The sequence below is a fragment of the Phodopus roborovskii genome, unplaced genomic scaffold, assembly GCF_943737965.1.
Source record: "Phodopus roborovskii unplaced genomic scaffold, PHOROB, whole genome shotgun sequence".
Taxonomy (NCBI): domain Eukaryota; kingdom Metazoa; phylum Chordata; class Mammalia; order Rodentia; family Cricetidae; genus Phodopus; species Phodopus roborovskii.
The window spans coordinates 336,030-358,659 of NW_026126516.1; the positions used below are offsets into that span (position 1 = coordinate 336,030).

At 41.2% G+C, this 22,630-nt stretch overlaps 2 protein-coding genes across 4 annotated transcripts in view; both read left to right on the forward strand.

Moving 5' to 3' along the window:
• Nucleotides 1-1,728: 1,728 nt before the first annotated feature.
• Nucleotides 1,729-3,045, forward strand: LOC127231057 (26S proteasome non-ATPase regulatory subunit 13-like). Its single transcript, XM_051196451.1, is given in 2 exon segments — nt 1,729-1,943; nt 1,946-3,045. Coding segments are annotated over 2 exon segments (1,128 nt in total). The 5' UTR covers nt 1,729-1,789; the 3' UTR covers nt 2,920-3,045.
• An 11,795-nt stretch (nt 3,046-14,840) lies between these two features.
• Nucleotides 14,841-22,630, forward strand: part of Ttc8 (tetratricopeptide repeat domain 8) — a 61,468-nt gene continuing 53,678 nt past the window's right edge. The window contains exon 1 of one of the 3 annotated variants that reach the window (XM_051196440.1): nt 14,841-15,077. In XM_051196440.1, coding sequence (XP_051052397.1) covers nt 14,940-15,077 — 138 coding nt within the window. In that variant the 5' untranslated portion in view covers nt 14,841-14,939. The remainder of the gene's footprint in view (nt 15,078-22,630) is intronic. The other 2 variants (XM_051196441.1, XM_051196442.1) reach the window with 2 other exon arrangements.

Here is a 22,630-nt window from a genome sequence, read left to right on the forward strand (position 1 = left end):
TTTTCCTTCTCATGGTTTCCCTTCACTCATTTCAGGTGGCTGTCATGGCTCTCGTGGTACTTAGTAGGCTCAGTCTGCACACTAATTCTCATGGCAGGTTATCTTACCTTTAACTTACTTATTTACAATGATGCCCCATGGCATGCCTTGTGATGTTGTAGACCAGTGAGCGGTTCTTAACCTGTGGGTCATGAACCCTTTAACAACCCTCTATCTCCAAAAATATTTACATTATAAGTAATATATAATCATATATATCAATAAATATAAATATAAAAATAACCATATAAAATATATTTCATGTATTTATTTTATGGCTGTTTTGCCTGCATGTATATCTGTACTCCACATGCACACATTGCCAGTGAAAACTGGAAGAGGGTATCAGATCCATGGAACTGTGTGGTTGTTAGTTGGCTTGTGGGTACTGGGAATCAAGTTCTCTTAACCACTTAACCATCTCTCCAGCCCCAATTCCACATTCTAGTTAGAGAGAGAGAGAGAGAGAGAGAGAAAGTATGGTTTGCATTGTATTCATGTACATGCAGGGATATTGTATACGCATCTATGGAAACCAGAAGGCAACTTTTGATATCATTTCTTGGAACAATTCATCTACCTTTACTGAGACAGGGTCACTTTCTGGTCTGAGTTTGACCCCTGAGTAGGTTAGGTGGCTGTTCAGCAAGTCCCAAGGCTCTTCTTGCCTCTATCTCCCCAGTCCTGGGATTGATTACAAGTACACAGCCACCACATCCAGTTTTTGCTGTTTGTATTGCTGTTGGTTTTGTTTTGTTTTATTTAATATGGATTCTGAGAATTGAACTCTGAACACAGGTCCTCAAGCTTGCAAGACAAACATTTTACTGGTTGAGCCAACTCCTCAGCTATCAATTACAATATTGTGTCTATGATTGGGAAACTATAACACAAATAATGTAAAACAAACTAGGCAGTTTTAGTTGTTTATAAAACAAAGGATGGATGTTGCACCGCCACCAAACTTCCAACCTGTTTTAGCAGACTTATCCCCAGCTATTCTCTCCTTTTTCTGAGTGGACCCTGATGTCCAGTCTTCCTACATTAATGACCATTCCTAAAATTAACCACGCTTCTCCAGAACTTCAGGTATATTCGTGGCACAGTGTACACTGGGCTGTAATCTCAATTCTCTACTGCCAACTGAGAATCCTATTGAATCTGAAGTCCAGTTCAGATTTGGAATGTATGAGGTCCTGTGATAAGTGTGTATCCCAGGCCCCAGTAATCACAAGTTGAAATTCTAATTCCTAGTTCTCTAGAATTTGACCTTATTTGGAAAAGATTTCATTGTAGATATAAAAGGTCACCCCAGAGTAGATTAAGTCTGATGTGACCAGTATCCGTACATAAAGGGGAAACGAACACAGAAACTCACAGAGGGAAAATATCATGTAAAGATGAAGTCAAAGATGAAGCTAAGAAATACCAAGAGATTCCTACACCCATCGGAAAGCTAGCAGAAATTCATGGAAGGAATCAAATTATTTCATCACATTCTTCAGAAGGAACTAATCATGCTGGCAGCTTGTTCTCTGGTCTGTCTTCCAGAATTACATTGAGATGTTTCTGGTGTTTGAACCACCCGATCGGTTGCTTTACTTGGGAGCATTGGGCAATGAATACACTTGTCCAAAGTTTCCTGTGACAGTTCAGTCTTCACTCTTAAGAACTAACTTCCCGGAGCATTTCCGTCCGCCATCCCTGCCGGTGCTGACTACTTGGTGTTTCTGTTCCTAGCTCTGCAATCATGAAGGATGTGCCGGCCTTCTTACAGCAGAGCCAGAACTCCGGGCCGGGCCAGGCCGCCGTTTGGCACCGTTTGGAGGAGCTGTACACAAAGAAGTTGTGGCATCAGCTCACACTTCAGGTGCTTGATTTTGTGCAGGACCCGTGCTTTGCCCAAGAGATGGTCTCATTAAGCTTTATGAAAACTTCATCAGTGAATTTGAACACAGGGTGAACCCTTTGTCCCTGGTAGAAATTATTCTTCATGTGGTTAGACAAATGACCGATCCTAATGTGGCTCTTACTTTTCTGGAAAAGACTCGTGAAAAGGTAAAAAGTAGTGATGAAGCAGTGATCTTGTGTAAAACGGCTATCGGAGCTCTAAAATTAAACATCGGGGATCTACAGCCTACAAAGGACACCATTGAAGATGTTGAAGAGATGCTCAACAATCTCCCTGGTGTGACATCAGTTCATAGTCGTTTCTATGATCTCTCCAGTAAATACTATCAAACAATCGGAAACCACGCATCCTATTATAAAGACGCTCTGCGGTTTCTGGGCTGTGTTGACATTAAAGATCTGCCAGAGTCAGAGCAACAGGAGAGAGCCTTCACACTGGGGCTTGCTGGACTTCTTGGTGAGGGTGTTTTTAACTTCGGAGAGCTTCTTATGCATCCTGTGCTGGAGTCACTGAGGAGCACTGACCGGCAGAGGCTGATCGACACTCTATATGCTTTCAATAGTGGTGATGTAGATAGATTCCAGACCCTGAAGTCTGCCTGGGGCCAGCAGCCTGACTTAGCAGCCAACGAGACCCAACTTCTGAGGAAGATCCAATTGCTGTGCCTTATGGAGATGACTTTCACACGACCTGCCAACCACAGACAACTCACTTTTGAAGAAATTGCCAAAAGTGCCAAAATCACTGTGAACAAGGTGGAGTTGCTGGTGATGAAGGCACTCTCAGTGGGGCTGGTGAGAGGCAGTATAGATGAGGTGGACAAGCGGGTTCATATGACCTGGGTGCAGCCTTGCGTGTTGGATTTGCAGCAGATCAGAGGGATGAAGGACCGTCTGGAGCTGTGGTGCACTGATGTGAAGAGCATGGAGATGCTGGTGGAACACCAGGCTCAGGACATCCTCACCTAGTGCCCCATGTCCTGCAGGCCCTGCCTCCCCTGAAATCATCAGCACAGATCTGTGTTGAATTGGGATGGAGTTTGGGATCCTGCTAAGATTAGGAACTGTTCTTGCTCTAAAAGCAGAGATCTTTCATTGATCGGGGTTTGATTACTTGGAGAAGGCTCCTGTATTGGATGTTTTGTAGCCTGCAAGGGGAGGAAGGGGGACTCCTGGCCTAGGTGATGAGGAAGGGCAAGAATGGGAATGGGGACAGAGTAGTCTCCACCCAAGTGGACCTTTTCTAATGTTGTCGGAGAATGCTCCTATAATAAATGCCTTTGCTTTGGTTAAAAAAAAAAAAAAAAAAAAAAAAAAAGAACTAACTTCCCTTTATTTCTCAAGTACATTTTCTAAATTCGTACAATCTTTACAGAAGCCCTAATCCTATAGTTTTAGAAAACAGTTTATTTTTAATCCCTATAGTATGCTAAAGAGCATGCATTTATCTGTTTATTCTTTGGGGTCTTTGATCTTCCTCCTTAGCCAATACTTTAATTAAGCCTAGATTCTCAAGGAAACAGGTTAAGGCGATGATTAAGGTTTCAATGTACCAGGGATAGACAAATAGAGCAAGTGAGTTAGAATGGATGTGAAGCAAAGACAACTATAAATCAAGAATAAGATGCAACATAAAGAGGCATTATTTCCTGGCTTCCACCTTTTAATTTGTGAAGAGAGAAAGCAGGCTAAGTAGGCAAGTGCATCCACCTGGCCCAAGTGATTTCCTTGCCCTAAAGTATTCCGTAGGAAACAGAAAGGGGGAGAATCTGTGTGCTCATCTCCCTCCTGGGTCCTTTCTCCAGCTGGTTAAAGGTCGTCTCATGATGTAGTAGAGTTAGTGCCCACCCTTTGCAGTTCTGTCAGCCAGCTTCTGTATGAACACAGCCAGTCAGGTTCCCTGAGCCCTGACTTCCACACAAAGTGGGCCAGACAATACCTGTGTGACAGAAAAGGAATCCCAGTCAAGCATCTGGAACCTAGAAATTTTATAACGGGCAGGAAACTTGTCTGAGCTTTGCTCCACAGGGAGATACCATCTTTTATCAAATGGACAATAATCAAATGTGTCTCCTCGTCAGAAAACATTGTCTTTATTTTCTGTGGTCATTAATCCCACAAGTGGTCATTAACTCCTCGTGAAGGTGGTCTAGGGCACAGGTGGTCAGTGCCTTCCATTCAAAGACACACAGAGACATGAGAGCCTTATTGAACACTGTCTCCTAACACAGATCCAATATGCTGCTACAAGATATTGATTTCCTGACGGGGTGAAACTCCAGTCAATATAAAAAACATTTTTCAGCAGTTGAGTCTTTCCCGTGTCCCATTGTGCCTTGAACCCAGAGCCTCACACATGCTAAGCGTGTTTCTCCTTTCCGGACAACTGAGAACATTCAGTTACAGCAAGCAGAAGAACACAGTATACTGTAAGCACACCCACTAAGCCGTATATATTGACATCAATCAAATAAAGCATGAGAACTCTTTTTCTCAGTGAATTAACAGAACATATCCAGGTCCGTAAACAGTTATACTCGAATAGTGCTGTGGGGTTGGAAGGTGCAATAACTGTGGATACTGGCATAGATTCAGAAAGTTGTCACACATTGTTGGAGTGGTTTTCTGTAATTACTGCTGAATTATTTCAAGTTACTTCACATCTCAAATTCCTTCATGAATAGCACCAAAAGTCCTACCATTGAAAAGCATTTCACAGAAAGAAAAAGGTTAAGAGTCACCAACATAATCATTCCTAAACAGAAATTGAGTGCCCACGTGCGAATCATTAGGTTTGGTACTATGGGGGAGTAATATAAAAAAAATAGCACACACACTATGTTTTAAAGGATGTATGTGCAGAAAAAGAAGGAACACCTTTACCAATAAAAAGGGCATCATCAATCTGTTGAGGCCTCAAGTAGAACCAAAAAGTGAAGGATGGGCTCCTCTGTTCTCAGTTCTTTGGTCTGGAGCTGGAATCATGCCACCAGGGCTCTTTGAAGATGAGAGATCATAGGACATTCATCTTCATAAGGGCATGTGATAAATCACTACAACAATTTGCTATACACACACACACAGACTATTGGTTCACTTTCTCTGGGGGAAACCTATTGAGGGCCTTAAAATAACTGTGACTAATATGTAAAAGAATCTGGCAGAAAAATGTGGATAACATACACAAGTAATAGGATATTTTAGTAGAAGTAGTAGCTACAAAAAAATCTTTCACAAATAAAAGATACAACATCAAAGACAAATAATTCCTTTAACATTTTATATTTTTAGTGTGTGTGTGTGTGTGTGTGTGTGTGTGTGTGTGTGTGTGTAAGACCAGAAGACTCACTATCTGCTGAGCTAGCTCCCTTGCCCAGGAATTTCTTTAGTATATCCATCAACAGACTGAAACCACTGTGGAAATGGTTAGTGATTTTTAAACACAGCAATAAAAATGATCCAAACTGGAAAGACAAAAAGGGGGTGGAAAAGAAAAACAGAGCATTAAAAAGTTGTGTGTGACAGTCAATAGTTTAACATAATAATAGATGTGTAATTGAAGTCTCAGGAGAAAAAGAAACAAAAACAAAGACATATTCAAAGAGGTAAGAGTTGATAGTTTTATAAAACTATCCACAGATCCAAGAAGTCCAGAAAAATCTTGAGAAGGATATGAAATAGATAGATAGATAGATAGACAGACAGACAGACAGATGATTGATAGGCAGACAGATATTTCTTTGACACATCATGGTCATTCCATTGAAAAATGTGAAGGAAAACAATTACATTTACAGAAATAAAGGTCTTAAAATTGCTATAAAATTATACAAAGCTGGATGTGGTAACTCAGTATAATTGCAGTGCTTGGAAGGCTAATGCAAGAGGATGGTGAATTTGATGCTAGCCTGGTCTACATGGTGAGTTGAAGGGGCAGCTTGGGCTACACAAGCCTTACTTTCCTCACAAAAATTCAAAAAAAAAAAAAAAAGGAATCAATAAATTGTTCTGTTTAAAATGTCTGTACCAACAGAATAGATTGAAAAATAAATAAACCAGGTGCAGTGGTGCACATCTTTAATCCCAGCTCTGGGGAAGCAGACACAGGAGGAGCTCTGAGTTCAAGGCTAACTTGGTCCCCATGGCAAGTTCAAGGAGCCAGGGCTCTTTGCTGCCTGTAGTAGTAGATAGACTGTCTCAAAAATCAAAAAATGGAAAAAAAAGAATGAAAGCAAAACAAAACTGATGAACGTTATTAATGGTTATAGTAATTAAAACAATTTGTTAAGCATCTGAAAGTACTAATAGCATTCAATGGAGTTTCCAAACATGTCAGTTTCTCAGAAGGAAAATTCCTATGAGGGCTCCATCAAAAATCACAGTCAGTCAATTTGGTCAATTTGAATGATAACAGTAAATGAGCTAAGAAGTATTTCTCATTCTGTCCCCTTAAAAATCTTGGAAGTGATGATTTTTCAAAATCAGAAAAGCAACTGGAAATTTCTTGTCACAAGCTAAAATATCAAGTTGTTTTAGAGTGGATATAACATAGATATAGTGTAGCTTTTTTTTTTTTTTCTCTCTTCAGGACAGTGTTTCTCTGTGCAATAGTCCTGGCTGTTCTCGAACTAGCTTTATAGATCAGGTTGACCTCGAACTTACAGAGATCTGCCTGCTTCTGTTGGGATGAAATATGCGTGCCCTCACTGCATGGCTTAGAATATTTATTGATGCAAGGGGTTTTTTGTTTGTTTGTTTCATTCTTTTCTGAAAATTTTATTTTATGTGTATTACCTGCATATGTGCACATTATGAGTGTAATGCCCGCAGAGATCAGAAGAGGGCATCAGACCACCCTGAATTGGAGTTAAAGAAGATTGTGGACAACCATGTGGGCTCTAGGAACCAAACCTGGGTTGCCTGCAAGAGCAACAATTGCCTTTCACCAATGAGCATCTCTCCAGCTCTCCCTTTTAAGACATCTGATTGGCATACATGATAAAAAAAATTGCCATATATTTTTATTTTTAACTGTACCTCTTGATTCCTCAGTATTGACATTTATCACATTTCCTTGACCATCAACCCCATTCCTCATTCTCTTGAGTGTGTGTGTATGCATAATATAGAATAACATGTAATATATGTTATATTGTATTTGGCCATTTTGTGTCCATCTTTGTTTAGAGATATACTCCCAAAATATTTCACAATTTCCAAAATAATGAGATCAACATTGCCACAGCGGCATTATTTAATATGTATATCCCATTTCAATTTTTTTCAATTAATGTTTCTTATAGGAGAAAACTTAGAACTTGATCTAGGTCCTATATCTCGTTTTGGTTTCTATGTCCCCTGTGCAACTGTTTCTGTCTCTACCTTCCATCACCTTCAGACCATCTTATTGCACCTTGTTCCCTGTTTGGTCATTCTTATTACTAGGTTCAGGACATACATTTCTGGCAGTAATCCAAGAAGTAATGTGTGTCCTCAGGGTATCATATCAAGAGACTCATGACTATATGCTCCATTATGGGCTTCGTTCACTTGGTTAACAGAGTCTGCCAGTTTTCTCCATTATTATAAGATATAGTTCATCAGTATCATCTGTGAAACAGAGATTTTAATACCAATTTTTTGTTTATTATCATTGGCATGAATATTCACTGATAATAATTAGAGCTTGTAATCTTTCCAGGGATGATAGCCATAAAGAGTATTTGAGGTGTAATGCAAAGATTATAAACTATTGCTTTGTAATATCATTATGTTGTTTTCTGATGAAATTATAAAATGCATGTGCCAATACTTTCCATCTACCCATGTGTCTTAGGGTTTCTATTGATGGGATGAAACATCATGACCAAAATGCAAGTTAGGGAGGAAAAGGTATATTCAGTTTACAATTGTAGTTCATCACTGAAGGAAGTCAGGACAGGAACTCAAGGAGAGTTCCTGGAGGCAGGAACTGATGCAGAGGCGACAGAGGAGTGCTGTTACTGGCTTGCTTCCTATGGCTTGCTCAGCCTGCTTTCTTAAAGAACCCAGGGACACCCGCTCAGGGGTGGCCCCACACCCAATGGGATGGGCCTTCCCACATCAATCACTAATTAAGAAAATACCCTACTGGTCTACCTATAGCCTGATCTTATTGAGGCATTTTCTCAAGTGAGGATCCATCCTTTACAGTGACTCCAGCTTGTATTGAGTTGACATCAAAGTAGCTAGCACACCATATGCTCATTAAAGCTCACAGGAAAATCTGGACTAGGGATTTAACTCATTTAGTAGAATACACGCCTTGTATACATGAGCCTTGAATTCAGTCCCTTTTATTGCTGAAAAACAAACGAACAGACAAACAAACAAACCAATCCAATTTCTGATGCTCAATTCACAAGCTCAGTGTCAATGACTTCCCACAAACATACACTCAGTAATAAGTGTTATGCTTTGCTCTATGGATAGGGGACACAATAGTGAACAGAATAGACAAAAATCCTTACTTTATGAAGGTTATGCTCCAGGGCACAAAACAGATCATAAATATGTAGACAAGCAAGTGTGTAAAGAAGAACAAGAAGGTGAGCGGTGCAGAGATCCTAGAGTTTGTATGATGAGGATGAAGACATGCATCCCAGGAGCTAATAACACCGTTTCTTTCCTTTTCACACTTCAGTAGGCAACTGTACGATGGCTTGGCTGTGGCTTCCTTCACTTCACTTCCCAGCACTGGCACTAAGGAGCACATCTGTCCCATCCGTAACTCAGTGACAACAGCAAGCCATATGATATGATCAAATCCAATGCCGACGTAGGCAGGAAAGAATGGCAGTACCCTCAGGGAATGGGCAAGGACACTGCGTGTCACATTGCATGTAGGTGAGGATGTTTGATCTTCGTGTAGGGAAAAAAATAAATATATAGTTAGAGACAATAGTATAATTCACCCTGGCATCCTGAAGGAAAAGGAGTCATTTGCGACTTGTTTTCCTGGGAAGATACGCAGAGACATTTATTCACCACAGATAAGACACATGCACACCTAAAGAATGATCCCACTGAAATCCAGCTGTCTTAGTCACTGTTCTTTTTCTGTGACGAGACACCATGACCATGGCAATGCTTATAAAGGAAAGCATTTAATTGAGGGCTTGTGTACAGTTTCAGAGGCTTAGTCCATTGTCATGATGGGGAGCACGGCAGCAGGTGTAGCAGGCATGTTGCTGCAGGCAGAGACTGAGACTAGATCTGGCATGGACTTTTGAAACCTCAAAGCTCACCTCCAGTAACATACTTCCTCCAACAAGGCTACACAGCATAATCCTTCTAAACCTATCAAAGAGTTCCATTCCCTGGTGTCTAAGTATTCAAATATATGAGCCTATGGGGTCCTTTCTTATTCAAACCACCACACCAGTTAGCGAACCAATGAGCTTGCTGGGGTTGGTTCCAGAGATATGAATGAAAGGTTACTAAAAGCAGCATCGATGACTCAAACATAGCCATACCACAGAAAGTTCGCATTCCAGCATGAGTCCTGAAGACTCAGGAGACTGACTCACTGAGGTTCTGTCTTCAGTCAACATACCTCGTGTATATTCTAGCACCCCCCCCCAGGCCACTGGTAGTGGAGGGCAGGAGAGAGCAGCAGGAGGGAAAGGCAGGAGGGCCTCTTCCATTCCCTCTAGGAGAGACTGCTAATCTCTCCATTACCATAGCTTGCAGACTGCCATATTGTTTTGATGATTGTGTTGTTTTTCAGAATAAGCAGTTTTGAACAACACAAAAGCAATCTGTGCTCCAATGTGGAATGATCACCATGGTGGTTAATTTTGATTGTCAATGTGACAGGATTTAGAATCACTTTGGAGACAACCCTGTAAGTATGTTTACGAGGTTATTTCTAGAGAGGTGGTACTGTGAAAGTCAAAGTTATCTTTTACGTTTTAATTACTGTGCCTAAGAGATCCATAGAACAAAAAGGCCTCTAACCTGTAAGCCCCTTGCCCAAGGACAGATACTTCTTGAAATGCCAGAGGCTATTTATATAAGATAATAAGCCACATGTTTTCCCTCCCCTAAACCAGTTTATCTGACCCAACTGTACCAGATGTGCTTGATCACATGTAGGCAGGAGATACATAGGGTACATCATCAGGTGTATGCTTGCCACTGATTGGATGTAGGCAGGAGGAACACGGGCAGTAAGTACATCAGAATGTATGCTGCTCCCTGACTGGGCCTGGTGGGAAATACAGTAAGTAGACTTGTGAGTTTGCCTTTATAAGCCTCTACAAAATGTGACTCATTGCCATTTTGGGAGAACCCTGGAATAGACCTGGTCAGGGTTCATCATCTTGGCCAGTATTTAATTAAAGCTTGCTTTCAATTTGGCTCAAAACTGTGGTAGTAATCTTATTCTTGCACAGGGGAATTAATAGTTCCAGTTCTACAGACTGGAAATAAAAGAGAGAGCTAGTTGAACACCCATGCTCATCTCTATCTGCTTCCTAACCACAGGTGTAATGTGATCAGCCACTTACTGCTCCTGCTACTATATCATCCATATCATGATGGACTGTATATCCTTTCAAACTATGAGCTCCTCCCCCCCAAATGACTGCCTTCGTCAAATAGCTTTTGTCAGATCAATGGGGAAAGTAACTAATATGCAAATATTGTAATAAGGAGCAGGAGTGTGTGACCATGTGGTTCTTCGGCTTCTGGAACTGGTTTGGAAGAGGCATTTAGAGGAGTTTAGAGCTCTGGGCTCCCGAGACCACACAATGCTATTAGTAGAGATTGATGGGCCATTCTGGTAAGAATTGAGAAGAACAGAATTCTGAGAGAAATAAGGGCAATGGTAGGTGTGGCTCATGGGCTTTCAAAGGCAAAACAAAACCCATTGGAAATTAGACTAGACACCATCCATGTTGCTGCCTGGCAAAGGGTCTGGTTACATTCAAAGTAGTTAACTACTGGTTGTGTGTGTGTGTGTGTGTGTGTGTGTGTGTGTGTGTGTGTGTTATGCAGTTATAAGAGGCCAGTGGACAACCTTAAGTGTTGTTTCTCAGGAATCATCCTATTTGTTTTTTAAGACAGGTTTTCTCACTGGGACCTGGGGCCTACTGATTAGGCCAGGTTGTCTGGCAGTGAGTCTCCAGAGACGTCCCTGTCTTCATCTTCCCAGTGCTGGCATCATAAGTGGCCCATAACTTGTATGAAGTTTATTTATGAAGAGAAAACCATTGATTCAACAGGTAGTTTTTGAGTACCTATTAAACGTCAAACTCTAGACACTGAAGATGCAACAAAGTCTCTATTCGTGGTGCTAACATTCTGCGAGAAGATTGGATAGAAATACTTGATAATTATGCTCAAGAATACATATAAAATATAGCAGGTAAAATGAAAGAAAACCAGAAGCTGATATGTTTCCATTTAGATACCATTTCCATAAGGGAGAAAGGGCCTATGTCAGCTTCAAATATGGAAGAAAACAACAAAGTCTTAGTGAGATGCTGGGGGGAGGTGGGGAAGAGGATCGCTGTCTTAGTTTACTTTCTGTTGCTGTGATTAAAAACCATGACCAAAAGCCACTTGGATACAAAAGGGTTTATTTGCTTACAGATCCCAGGTCACAGTCTATTGAGGGCAGCCAAGGCAGGAAGCCTAGGAAGGAACCTACAGGCAGGAACTAAACAGAGTCCATGCTTACTAGCTTGCTCTTCATAGCTTGCTCAACCTGCTTTCTTATAGCATCCAGGACAATATGCCCAGAGATAGCTCTAGCTGCAGTTGGCCAGGCACTCCCACATCAATCAATTAATCAAGAAAATCTGTAGATTTTCCAGGCGGAAATCTGATGTTCTCAATTAAGGATCCTCTTTTCTCAAATGACTCTAGTTTGTGTTAAGATGATGAAAACTAACAGTGGAACTGGGAAGAATTCTTGCTAAGCTCACTTAATAGAATTCCTGATGAAGAAGGTAGGTTAAGGTGAGCAGAGTACATGGGAGATGGTGGAAAATGAAGAAATTGATCAGATATAGAGGCAGTCAAATCTAAGGATGAGAGTCTCTGTAAACCAAGTTAGCGGTATTCTTTGTATAGTTAGACACTGTGGGGATGAACACAGAAACACAAGGTAAAGACCAAGTAGTGAAATGGCTTAGAGAAACCTAATTAAAGTTTGGTAAAAAGAAAGGCTGTCACAGTAGCACACGCCTGCTACCCCAGCACTTAGGAGATGGAGACAAGAGCATCAGGAGCTTCAAGACTGGCCCTGGCTCCATAGTTCAAGACCAGCTTGAGCTATATGGCCGTGTTTCAAAGGGAACAGTTTGGTAATGGAAAGAATCTTTATTGATAGAGTCCTTGAAGAAAAATGTGGCACAGAAATGAAATGTTGATGGTTTGAAAAGGGATCTGATCAATGAAGTGACTGACATTTCAATGGGAGAACTTCACAAAGCAAGGTAGGAGGATGTCCAGACAAACATATGGCATGCTACACAATGCACTTACTCAGCACATCAAGATGCAGCAAAGAGACTGGAGTCATTTGAGTATGGGGTGACATATACTCAGAAATAGTTCACAGCTAGGACCTGTAAGTTTCCAAAGCCTGGGTAGGAAGGTTGTATTTGTGGTGGTAAAGCATTTTGGAACATTTTTTTAGACCAATACTCTAGCTAAACAAAAGATAATTTTTTATTACTCACCCTCTCCTGGCACATGCCATGAGTTTTTGTGGACCAGATGTAGAGATATAATAACTATATTGCTGCACTTTTTACAAGTACTTATATTTTGCATTTCAAATATTTATGCCATGATCTCCTATGTATATCACATGTAAGAAGATGTTCTTTAAAAAAAAAACTACTTCTCTCTTTAAAATTAGAAAACACGTTGAAAGACTCTGCTATGAGTCCTTCGCACTAAATAGAAAAGAGCCCCTTTTCGCCTCATATTCACTCCCAGCGGGATAAGATGGAGCCAGGGGCTGGTTGTTGCAGAAATATAATTTATACCAACAATGTTCTAATTTTACTTCCATTGTTGAAAATTAACTCATTTTTAGACTGTATGATATGGTTTGCCAAGTACAAGAAGCCTGCTAGAAAAAGTAAATAAATTAACCAGCTCTCTTTATGTATTTAATTTAGAGCTGTTCAGGCTACTGTAGTGGTTTGAATCAAAATGACCCCATAAATATTCCTAAGAACACCTAGTTAGTGAATTGTAATTGTCTATGAAATTCAGAGTTAAGAAAGGAAATTTAGACTCAAAGGAGATGGCTATTAATTGTTCTTTCAGTTTTTAAGGTGCATTACCAGAATAACAAACAGGTGGTCACTCCATTGGAGGGCTACCAGAGGGAAATGAATCATGGCAGATGGACAGCAATTTGGGGTTAAACTAATATAGCTTTTGTGAAGAATTTTAGTTTCAGGGAAGTGAGTAGTTTGCTATTATTCGAAGGAGAATAATTTTCTTCCTTCCTTCTTCCTTTCTTTCTTCCTTCCTTTTACCATTATCCACTTCCAAGGTGCAACAATTGTAGAAGGATTCCTTAGCAAAGGAGAAAAGAAATACTATCCATTCCTTAGTTTTGCAATTTATACTCCAGTTTGCGAAAGCTATCTGGGCTAAATATAAAATGTTTGCATTGTAAATTCTCTGGTGGTTTGAGAAAACTGCAAAAATATTTGTCTTTGTCGATTGTGATCTGTGCAAGGCAATGTAGACACTATCAGAGAACTCTATAGTATTGAGATTTTTCACTTCTGTCATCCATCATGGTACCGAGGAGGCAAAGGGAGGTCTACGACGCCACCCCCAGACTCCTGGCCGCATTTCTGTCTCACTGGCTCTTGCCATCTCTGTAAATCTGTAGAGGAAAGTGAGGCAGCACCTGAAAAAAAACACTCTGGGACTGGGGCTTTAGCTTAATGATTTCAGTGACAAGTTCTTTACCTAACACATGCCAAAAACCTAGACTGAATCTTCCGCAGGGGAGAAAAATATTGTGCACAGGAAAACATTGACAGATAACACATGTTGTGTCCCGTGTAGCCTCAGCCCTGGGGAGGCTTTTGTATTCCTGTAGCCTCAGCCCTGGGGAGGCTGCACGGAGGGCTAGCCAAGGATACAAACCCTGATACCAAAAGAAAACAAAATCCTCCTTTTCATTAATTATCTACTTTGGAGGAAATGCCATCCATCTATAGATTTAGAATTCAAAACCAACACCCTGCTGTCACACAGATGACAGCCCAGGTCCCTAATTGCGGGAAACGTTGAGCAAATAATTTCTCTTTTCGGAGCCCATCTCAGTTTCTCATCTATAAAATGAATGGTGTGAACCAAGCAATCTCTCCTAACTCCTGTAATTTGAACACTGAGGTGGGGTTAGGTGGAAAAATTCTGGAGGGTTTTGTTTTGATTTGATTTAGGGCACAGGGGAAACTGTTTCTGCATTTGTTTCTAGAGTCAGAAATATGAGAGCAATAGGAATGAATGAAGGGGTGGGGGTGGGACTTGCGACAGAGGCACAACCCGGGTCAATTTAGGTGGCTTTTTGCACTTACTAGGTAAGCAACCAAGCGGTTGCTAGGCAACTGCATCTCTGGTACGCACGGAGGCCCCCAGCCAGGGTGTCTAAGCCGCTACCTGCTTTTGTTTTGTTTTGTTTTTAAGGAATGGTGGCTTTTCAAAATTAGTGAAAGTTGTTGTCTTTAAAAATGCACTTTTTTTTTGCAGCCAATTCTGTGCAAACACTGTGGCTGAGGTCGGTTCGCGGCGGCTTTTCTTTCCGCCGTTTTCAGGCGCGCGGTGGACACCCTTGGGCTAGGCCCCGCCGCTGCGCGTTGCCTGGCAGAACCCGACGCCTCCCACTCGCTATTCCTGGACCCCGCCCTCCCTGGGCCGGGCTCTGGGGCCTGTACCCCTGGTCTGGAGCGTTGTCCCAGGCCGCCATGGGCTCGGAGATGGATCCTCTGCTCCTGGCCTGGAGCTATTTTAGACGCAGGAAGTTCCAGCTCTGCGCCGATCTATGCACGCAGATGCTGGAGAAGTCCCCTTATGACCAGGTACCTGCTGGCCCCAGGCAGTCTGTGGGTTCTCTTGCTATGGCCTTGGGCTCTGGGGGAGCCCTCTGTCCCCTGGGGGAGGCCTGGGAGGAGGGCCCTAGGCGAAGTTGCCTGTGTGGTCTGCTGAGGCACTTGGAGCAAGACTCTTTGAAGTACTAGCTGGCGGGTCCCTGGCCTTTACATCTCTGGGGATCCTGAGTTCTGTGTCTTAACAGCTCCTGCTGTAAACTGCAGCACCCACCCCTTTTCCAGAATTAGTTACATTTAAAGAGACTCTATTAAGTTTGTGAGGAGCTTTGGTAATGCATTGGTCATTCACTGGTCAGACTCTTCGTTGATTTCTAAAATGAACAAATATATATGAACAAAGATCTGAGACGTTTTCCCCTTTAAACACAGCTATCTTTTGGTTCAGATGAAGCATGCAATCTTCCTACCTCAATGTCCAAGTGTCAAGGAACTTTTGTTTCTGAGTCATGAGTTCAGCTTGAGGCAAGATACAGGACATATTTATTTGTAAAGAACTAACTACATGGGCAAAAGAAACTATACTTGTAGGAGGGAAAGATAAAACAGAAAGGCCCCCCAATCCCCCTCCAAAGGAGGAAGTGATAGTGTTGATAAAAGGAAATTAAACAGTCCAGCATAAGGGTGCATTTCTGTACTCCCAGCTCTTGAGAGGTAGAGGCAAGAGCTAAGTAGAGAGTTCAAGGCCAGCCTGGTTAGCCAAGAATCTATCTTTAGAAAGAAGATAACAATACAGTAATGTTGTGTATAGTGAATGGAAAGGGTAATAATGAATGGGAACGCTACAGTAATGCCATCTAGCTAGTAACCCCTGGAACAGAGAGGAAGAAAAATGTGAGATTAAGAGTAGAATTGTGGCAGTTGGCAGTGCTTCAAGTACATGCAGAGTGTACCTACACAGTTTTGGTTCCCCTGCTTTTCCTCTGGGATTGTTAGGAAAATGTTTAGAGTTGGAAAAGCAGGAGCCTGAGTGTGAAAGTTGTTACTAAGCTCTGCTGCTCTCTGAGCAGATGGATGGAGGTATCCTGGAGGTTGCATGTGTCCTGCAGAACAGCCTGTATTTGTGGTGATGTTAAACTAGCTTCTGTTCTTGTCATTCCTGCTCATTAAAGGAATGTGCATCTGTAAACAAGTAGTTTTCCAAGAGTGTTGCTTGGTTGCTTGGTGCATTAGTTCTACAAATGCTGCTGAAGACATTCCCCGGAACAATCTAGCATGTTTGGAAACAAATCAATAGTAATAGATTTCGTTACCTTTTGGTTTTTTCTTTTTTCTTTTTTCTTTTTTTTTTCCTTTGTTTTTTTTTCAAGACAGGGTTTCTCTGTGGCTTTGGAGCCTGTCCTGGAACTAGCTCTTGTAGACCAGGCTGGTCTCAAATTCACAGAGATCCACCTGCCTCTGCCTCCTGAGTGCTGTGATGAAAGGCGTGCAGCAGCACCACCCAGGATTTCATTACCTTTGTTATGAGGGAAGTTTGTTAAGAACTTTTGTTCTGGCGTTGTTCTGGGCGCAGTGGTTCTCAAGAACTTTACGTGTTATTTCCATTGAGTTGAGGTGGTTTCCCCAAAACAGGATTCCCAAGAGTTTTTCCTTGGAAGTTTCCTCATTAAATGCCAGTGAGAGATGTAGACTCCCTTCATAGAGATTCAAGATGTACCCAAAAGGCTCTGAGTAATTCAGAAGAAAATAAACCTTATTTCCCTCAGTTTTACTTACCAGTTTAGAAACTTACTTGAGTACTGATTTATTGTTTTGCCCCAGGTCAATGCATTTCTTATTGTCTGGAGGAGATACTGCTTGCAAAAGTGTTCTTATTAATCTTTAAGACCTTATGATCTTGAGCCATAGTGATATTAGTACTACATCTGTGAGTTGAAATTTTATTTGTACTAGATTTTGTGATCAGGACTCTTTGTGTTCATTTCAGTGATCTTTTATACACTACTTACGACTTCCCAAACATGTCCTATAAAGTAAATGTTTTTCTAATGCTTAAAATAACCTTACAAATTAGGTAACAAAAGTAACAAATAAAATGAAAATTTTATCATGCTTTCTCATCTAATTCTCACCTACTTTAGGGCTTGGTATTATTTCCCCCATCCATCTCACAGATCCAGGACACAGAAGTGTGTCCAAAAGTTACAAAGCAAGCAAGCCCATTAGGATGCCACTAAACTTTTCAAAACTACTTTTGAACTTTTCCCAGTATATTTTTCTCATGTGCCCTCTCTCCACCTCCAAGATTTTAGTTGGTGTAGGATTTTGACACATCTATGTGGTTGGATGGGAAGCTCTGATTAGTTCTGATGGGAGAAGTTCTAATTCTGATTTAGTCAAATAATAAAATCTCTTTGACCTGGAGGGGAGACAGGAGGACAAATTCCTTCATCATTTGGTGAAGATACTGTTTTGGAAAACTAATAGGCAGAAAAGCTGTGTTTTTATTATGGCTCAGAGGGGGTTGTAGATTTTCTTTTTTCCAGGAAAAATGAGAAAACAAATTAAGTGTTTTGTTTACAGTTTCATATTTTCAGCTAAACAGAATAAATGGGTCTTAGTGTGGTCTCTTGTGCTCATCTCATTATGTCTTACCTCTGGTCCTCTTGGAAGAATAAGACTTATTTCTGAAGTTGCTTCGTGTATGTGTGCTTTTGATGATGATGAAGAAGAAGAAAACAGACACGGGATCCCACTGGGGAATACTGCTTTTGCTACTACAGAGTGATTAGCATGGTCAAGATCGTCATGGCCAGAGATCTTACTAGGTTTTAACTTATTTCATCATTCCACTTCCTGTGGATTTGTGACAAGACTTCATAATGTGATACCTAATTCTTTATACCACAGAAGAGTTGCTCTTATTTATTGATATGAGCGAGGGTTTTATTCAGTTTTTGTAAATATGTCTTAGTTAAGGTTTCTCTTGCTATGATAAAGCACCGTGACCAAAAACAAACTGGGGAGAGAAGGGTGTATTTAGCTCACATTCGTTGTCCATCATGAAGGACAGGAACTCAAGGCAGGAGCGTGGAGGCAGGAACTGAAGCAGAGAGCGTGGAGATCGCTGTTTACTAGCTTGCTCGTCCTCATGGCTTTTCAGCCTGCTTTCTTAGGTTCCTTAGAACCACCTGCCCAGAGTTGGCGATGTTCACAATCAATCATTAACACCCACCAGAAAAAGAAAAAGAAAGAATGAGCCGTAGGTTTGCCCACATGCCACACTCTCTGTTGGGACTCCCTTTTTTTAAACGACTCTACTTGTGTCAAGCTGACAAAATACTGGCCTTCCTTGAACTTCCTCATTTCAGAGTCCTTTCAGTTTATTTGAATTGCCATTCCTGGGCTACCAAACTGATTTTAGTGTGAATAAGTTTCTTTGGAACAATGCCGGGACAAATAGTAGGACGAAGAAATACAAATGCACTTTCTGTGTGCCACATGGGTTCATTTTGGCTCCTGCCTTTGTCTCTCACCAAACACAGGCGAGAAGTTTTGTTTTCAAAAATAGTATTTTTTTCCGCCCTGGTTTTCTTTATTTTTCTTCCAGATAAATAAGAGAACTTTGATAAAGTGTTTTGATATTTGTTACTCTTGTAAGCTGGGACAGAGAGCTTCAAAAGATAACATGTTGGTCTTCATATGTGGACCGATTGGATGAAGCCTGTCTCTAAGACTCATCTGCCTCATTTTTTTTTTTTTCCTCTCATAGTACTAGGGATTGAGTCTAAAACCTTATGCATGTCAGGCAAATGCTCTGCCACCACATTACACCCTTTCTTCTGTTTTTATTTCCCCTTTAATGGAATAGTACCATCAAGAATCCTTAGTGCCTTGGGGCAGGATTTTATTTATTTTTAAATCTAAGCAAAGCCAGGGTAAGTCAAGGTAGTCAGACTTGCCCACAGAAACATCCAGACCAGGAACAGAATGTTTCTCATTTTATTTGGCTACAGAGGGTCTAGAGCAGGGTGAATGTAAGATATATGGTGTTTGATAATAGGGAAGCATTCCTGAAGAATGTGGCTTGTGAATTCTTTTTCCAGACACAGTATGATTAACAGTGAGAGATAGAAGCAGGGTCCCTAAGCTTAGAGGATATTAAAGTTGGATCTATTAAAGAATAAAGACAAAGATACTGGATTCATTTATCCTAGTTTCCTCCCATTAGAAAAAAGGAGGAACAATTTCAGGGAGAAGAACTGTCTTTTTTTGTGACTAAAATGTGTTAAGAAGTTATTAGATGTGAAAGGAGGGAATTCAAAGCCACCCTCCATAGAGCAGAGTGACCTAGAGGGAGTACTGGGTTCCCAGGCTCACTCTGATCACCCTGATTAGTGGCCTAATCTGATTACTATACTTTGTGTTCCATATGTCACATTAATGGCTTTCAGAACAGTGCTGAATGTGTGGCTCCTCTGGAAGGACACTGTTCTTACAGCATGGAGCTTTTATAGGCAGTGGGTTTTTAAAGAGGACACTATGTATTCATGAACCGGGTTGGTCTCTGAAGGCAGGAATATTTGCTGTGTATCAGAAGGAGAGAAAAGGGTTTTCTGTTTCACTCTCTCCTCTCCTGCCCCAAGTCTTTACTTAACAATGATACATGTTACAGAGAGAAAGGCCAATGCTTTGATGATGAAAGATAGGGAACAAGCTGTCTTCAATGAGTGTGTGTATAGTGCAATGATTTGATGATACACCCCTCCCCATTGTTTTTCTGTCCAATTACCTAATTTGTTTCCTCTTTGGGGCCATGGAGACATCATCCTTTGGTTCCATCTGTACTTGTCAGGCACTCTGAATTTCCGTCCTTCCAGATTGTATTGCAGAATGGCTGCTCTGTCACTTGACCTCCTAACCTTTTGAAACCTACGGTCGCCATTGCTTTACAGGCTTCTCTTTCCTGCTGTCACTAAATTCCGAATAACAGCACTGCAGTTTTAGATCTAGGTAGGCTCATTAGCCGGAGTAAGTGTTGGTGATAATTAGGAAGTTGTGTTCAGAAATATCTGGAGATTCAGTTCCCTGAAGCAGTAACGACAGCTTAAGGGAAACATCCCCCAGGGAGGAAGGAAAGAGACTGTGTTAGGTACTTTTCTAGTTGCTGTAACCAAAATACCGACAAGAAGCAATTTAGAGGAGGAAGTGTTTATCTTGACTTACAGTTTTAGAGGCTGCAGTCCACTGTGGTGGGGAGAGCATGGTGGCCAGAGCAGGAGGCTAACCAATCACATTGTTTCTTAAAGGAGAAGGCTGAAAGTAGTAAATATTCACTGTCAACCAGTGTTCTTTGTATGCAGATTGGGACCCCAGCCCATAGAGCAGTGCTAACCATATTTAGGATGGGTCTTTACCTGAATTTACCTGAATCTGGAAAATCCCTCGTCGGCATGTCCAGAGAATTGGTTTCCAGGGTGATCCGGTCAAGTTGACCATCTCTTTAATGGATCACAGAGACAAACTGCTGGAGTTGAAGTTGACTCTGAAGAGCCCTGCTGGGTCTAGGCAGTGGCTCTCTCCACTTTTTGTGTCCTCTTAGCTGCACTGATGGAGGCATGGAGGAGAGTTTAATTTGATCTTCTAGACACTGGAGTCAGTGCTGGTTTCTGCAAAGGGGACCAGAATGGTTTGGTGCTTGTGGGTTATGCTTTTCCTTTGGTGACCTTACGTCTCAGAGTGAAAGAGCCCTGAAAAGGGCAAGGTCTTATGATTAATCCTAAGCTACCCCCAGAAAGGAGTATTATCATTTCCCCCTGAGAGGTACAAATTAAGGTAAATAACAAATAGAGGTAGATAATAAAGTTTGCACGACCCATTTGTTCAAGAGTCCACACCTGAGTCATTTCTTTAGGATCAAGTCCATGTTTTCTGACTCTAGAGCAAGGTTTGCTGATGTCTGTGCTGGTGCCAAGAAAAATGATTCATTAGACTAAGTCACCCTAACTTGTGGGTCCCCATCTAGAAGAATTAATTTTTAAAATTTTACTTATTTTTATTTTTAAAATGTACTTATTTTTTTTATTTTGACTGAATTCCCCCCCCCCCTTTCAGCCTCTGCTACCACCCCCCCCCATTCCTCTCCCATTTCTACTCAGAAAGGAGCAGGCCTTCCATGGATTTCAACAAAACATGGCCTATCGAGTTGCAGTAAGACAAAACACCTCCCCTTGTAATAAGACTGGGCAAGGCAATCCAATATGAGGAATAGAGTCCCAAAAGCCAGGAAAAGAGACAAAGACAGCCCCTGCTCCCTGCTGTACAAGTGTCACATATATGCAGAGGGCCTAGTTTCTTGACCTTATTTGTGACAAATTATACAATGGAAAAAAAAAAAGAAAGCTTTTTAAACAAATGGTGTGGTCTAACTGGATATCAGCATGTAGAAGAATGCAAATAGTTCCATATCTGTCACCCTGCACAACACTCAAGTCCTCAACATAGATCCATACATACTGAACCTGATAGAGGGGAAAGTGGGAAATAGCTTTGAACACATTGGAACAGGAGACAGCTTCCTGAATAGAAGACCAATAGCACAGACACTAAGATCAACAATCAATAAATGGGACCTAATGAAACTGAGGAGATTCTGTAAGGCAAAGGACACTGCCATCAACAGGACAAATGACAGCCTATAGGATGGGGGAAAAACCTTCACCAACCCCACATCTGACAGAGGAATTAATTTAATCACACAAAAATGTAATTTAGACAGAGTCAAGTTGAAGTCACGGCAAGTTTTTTTTTTAATTAAAGTATTGACCTACCTTTAAATTAAAATGAAAAATTCTTTTATTTTTGTGCTCCTGATGGGCCTTCAAATGAGCCATGCCTGCCCTTGGTCTCTCCACTTCCTATGGTTTCCTCTAGATATCATCTCACATACTCAGCATAGTGAATGCTCTTGGCTCAGGTGTCAAGGTTCAAATACTGCCTCCACACATTGACCCCATTTGTAGTGAAAACGGTAATATACATATATGTCAAGGAGCTATGTGAAGGCTTTTACTAGTATGTGATTAGTAACCAAAAACATTAGCTCTTGTTTCTGTAGAGCTCACATCAAACTGAACACACAAAGAAACGACTCCAGAGAAATATAGTACTGCTTAGGGAATAAGCAAGGGCTATTACAGTGGGGAGCACATGTGACATTGAAATCATGGGGCAGGCTAAAGGCAAAAAATGAGGAATATTACATAAGTTACTTTGAAGCAGTAATCCTTGGCCACAGGATTAATAACAAGGGCATTCAAAGATCGGTAACAAATGTGGTATCAGTGCAAGGTTGAATGGACAGCTTTGGGGATAGAAAGCCTCTGTATGAGGCTTTAGTGGCTGAGGTTTGAGGCTGTAGTTCTGGCAGTCTTTTGTGATTATTCTTGTTAAGAGGTATATACTCATGAGATTTCCCCTGCCCTGCCTGGCTTTTAATTACACCTTGATTTTGATTCTGGCCACTTTTGTCCTAGAGATATTTGCATGTGGGATTCAGTTATTTCCTATTTTTCTGAAGGGATTGCTGATCACCCGGAAGGCATTTGTGA